At 61.5% G+C, this 2,665-nt stretch overlaps 1 protein-coding gene across 1 annotated transcript in view; it reads left to right on the top strand.

The window, feature by feature from the left end:
* The window catches only part of PRKCQ (protein kinase C theta), a 58,309-nt gene that overhangs the window by 44,667 nt on the left and 10,977 nt on the right, over nt 1-2,665 (top strand). The window contains exons 12-14 of the mRNA XM_006907037.2: nt 3-85; nt 1,474-1,536; nt 2,488-2,626. Coding sequence (XP_006907099.1) covers nt 3-85; nt 1,474-1,536; nt 2,488-2,626 — 285 coding nt within the window. The remainder of the gene's footprint in view (nt 1-2; nt 86-1,473; nt 1,537-2,487; nt 2,627-2,665) is intronic.

The raw sequence follows: 2,665 nt of genomic DNA, 5'->3' as shown, positions 1-2,665 counted from the left end.
TCTTCTTCGTGATGGAGTATCTCAATGGCGGGGACTTGATGCACCACATCCAGAGCTGCCAGAAGTTCGACCTGTCCAGAGCAACGTGAGTCTGGGGTGTCTGCTGCTCTGGGCGGGCACTGGGTCCCCATGGCGCCCGCAGGACACGTTGTCCCTGCGGCATTTCTGCCTCCTCACTCTGCACGCCGGACCCCCAGAGCCAGGGGACCCCGGGGTTCACGTTGCACAGGCACCAGTTTTCCCTGTGTGTGAGCTTACATCCGTGTCCGTCTGCCTTCATTTCTCTGTGATTTGAAATCGACTACTCACTTTCTCAAGGAGCTGCCCCAGCTCACCGGGCTCTTGGGCGAGCTGAGCACAGAGGAAGAGAAGGCGGAGGGAGCGTGGGCCCCAGGGGGGTGGGGGGCACTGGGGGGGCTCCAGCCGAGGCCTTCGCGGCAACTTGATGCGGAGGCATAAAGCACAAGGCTTCAGGCCTGAGGGTTAGGGAACCAGAAGAGGCACTCAGTCTGCGGACGAGTCCACGTTCTTGGGCGTCAAGCAACCGAGACGCGTGCATGAAACGGGGCAGCCGTGCCCACGTGGTAGGCCCTGCCCCTCGTCCCCTGAGCGCCAGTAAGTAGAACCACTGTGACATTCAAAGCAAACCCAAACCCTGCGCCCCGGGCCCATTTAAAAGGCGGGTGCGCACTGGCCGTGTGCCTTCCACACACTTACGCTCGCCCCAGTGGGCGCTTCGGGCCGGGTTGGACCACCCAGCTCCTGCAGAAACTCTGCGGAAGCGGCCGTCCCGTGAGACCCAGGGAGCACCGACTACCCACCATGTCCGCAGCAGAGAAGCCAGCAGCCCCTCTGCGTGCTGGATTCCCTCCATCACAGACACACGCCGTCCGGTGCGTCCTCCAAGCCTCTAGGACGGAGCTGCTGGCGTTCCTCTGTGAAGCCCAGCACACCTCGCGTCCAGGCGGTGGCCCCTCATCTCCAGCTTTCGTCCCACCGGTGGCCGTGTCAACCCGTGTCCTCGAGGGTGGGGAGCCCGTCCCCCCCCCATATCACCTCCTGTTCTTTCCTCCCTCGCTGAGGCTGCATTTCTTGCACACAAACAAGTCCCATCTATTTGGAATGACCCTGCATACAGGTCCAGGGGCTCCAAGCAGAGTTCGAAATAAAAGGGAACGTGATTTTCCCGTTATACTATTACATTTAACGCCAGTGGATGTTTTCCTAGGGGAAAGAAAAGCCCGTTTGAGCCCTGTGGTTTAAAACAGAAGGATGAGCGCCTTCGGCAGGCAGGGAGGGCTAATGTGAGACGCCAGCTGCGCCCCCGCCCGGGGGGCTCACATCTTCCTCCCGCGCTCAGCGCGCCCGAGCCCAGCCGAGCGGGGCCAGAGCGCCCGCAGGGGGGAGTGGGGCTCTGCCATCGTCGTCGCTGTGTTAGCGCGTTCACGGTCAACCTTCGCCTGCTTCCCCCAGGTTTTACGCGGCTGAAATCATTCTCGGGCTGCAGTTCCTGCACTCCAAAGGCATCGTGTACAGGTAAACGTCGCTCTGCGGAGGCGAAGTCTGCGCGGGCCGGATCTCCGGGGCCGGTTCACGCGGTCACTGTACCTCGGTGACGCGCAATGGCCAGGGTGCTTTGGGGACACCGCTCATTCTCCACTCACCTCCGTTTTTCTCATGTCCTTCCATCCCTCTGCTTTCTCTCTGACAGCTTGTTCTTTCTCTCTCTTGTCTCCTTCGCGTCCTCTGTTTCTGCCTGCTTTTGCTTTGGGCCACCCAGAACTGCTGACTGAGTGTTCCCCTGTTGTGTGGGGGTGCAGGGGACTCTCCCTTGAACGCTCGGACACACCTGTGGACACCTGTGAGCCTGCGCCTTGCAGGCGAGCACAGGACGCCAGACACACCCTCCTTCGGGAATGGCTGTCTGTGCACAAGCCCCCGCTGTACACGGTCACTGCGCAGTCCCCTTAGATGAAAGCTGGGGTACTCCAGTCTCCTGCCTTCTTTTCTCAAGACAGAGCTGACATTCAAACCGTCAAATGCTCAGTCGTCTGGTCTCCGACTTACTGCAGATTAAGGGGGAATTAAATATAAAAAGAAAGGCCCCGGGCGGGGGCTGGCGGGGCTGCAGGCTGCAGGCCAGCTCAGGGAGGACTGGGGAGCTGACATGGAGGGAAGACACGGGACAGCTCGAAGGCCCCGGGGGAGGGGGCGCGCGTGCTGCTTCAAGGCCAGCGTCCACGGTCCTGGGCGGGGACACCAACGAGGGTCAGGGGACGCGTCACCCAGCCCGCAGCTCTCTGTCGGGATGCACAGTCCCCAGCCCTGGTGCTGCTCACGGGAACGTCTAAGTGCCCGGTGCGTGGGGGGGTGGGGGGGGACAAGTGAGGGCTGCCCACCGACAGCGTGAGGCGAGGGGCCGCGCGCGGCTCCGTTTCAATCAGGTTGTCCTTGATGGAATGAGATGGTGCTTTGCTCGTGTTTCAGGGACCTGAAGCTAGACAACATCCTGTTAGACAAAGATGGACACATCAAAATAGCGGACTTTGGAATGTGCAAAGAGAACATGTTGGGGGACGCCAGGACGAACACCTTCTGCGGGACACCGGACTACATCGCCCCGGAGGTGAGACGCGCAGGCCCCGCCCGCCCGCAGGCCCCGCCC

Source organism: Pteropus alecto, unplaced genomic scaffold, assembly GCF_000325575.1.
Source record: "Pteropus alecto unplaced genomic scaffold, ASM32557v1 scaffold11, whole genome shotgun sequence".
Lineage (NCBI taxonomy): Eukaryota > Metazoa > Chordata > Mammalia > Chiroptera > Pteropodidae > Pteropus > Pteropus alecto.
Note: the sequence above shows the minus strand (reverse complement) of the source record. Positions and strands in the feature narration are given on the sequence as shown.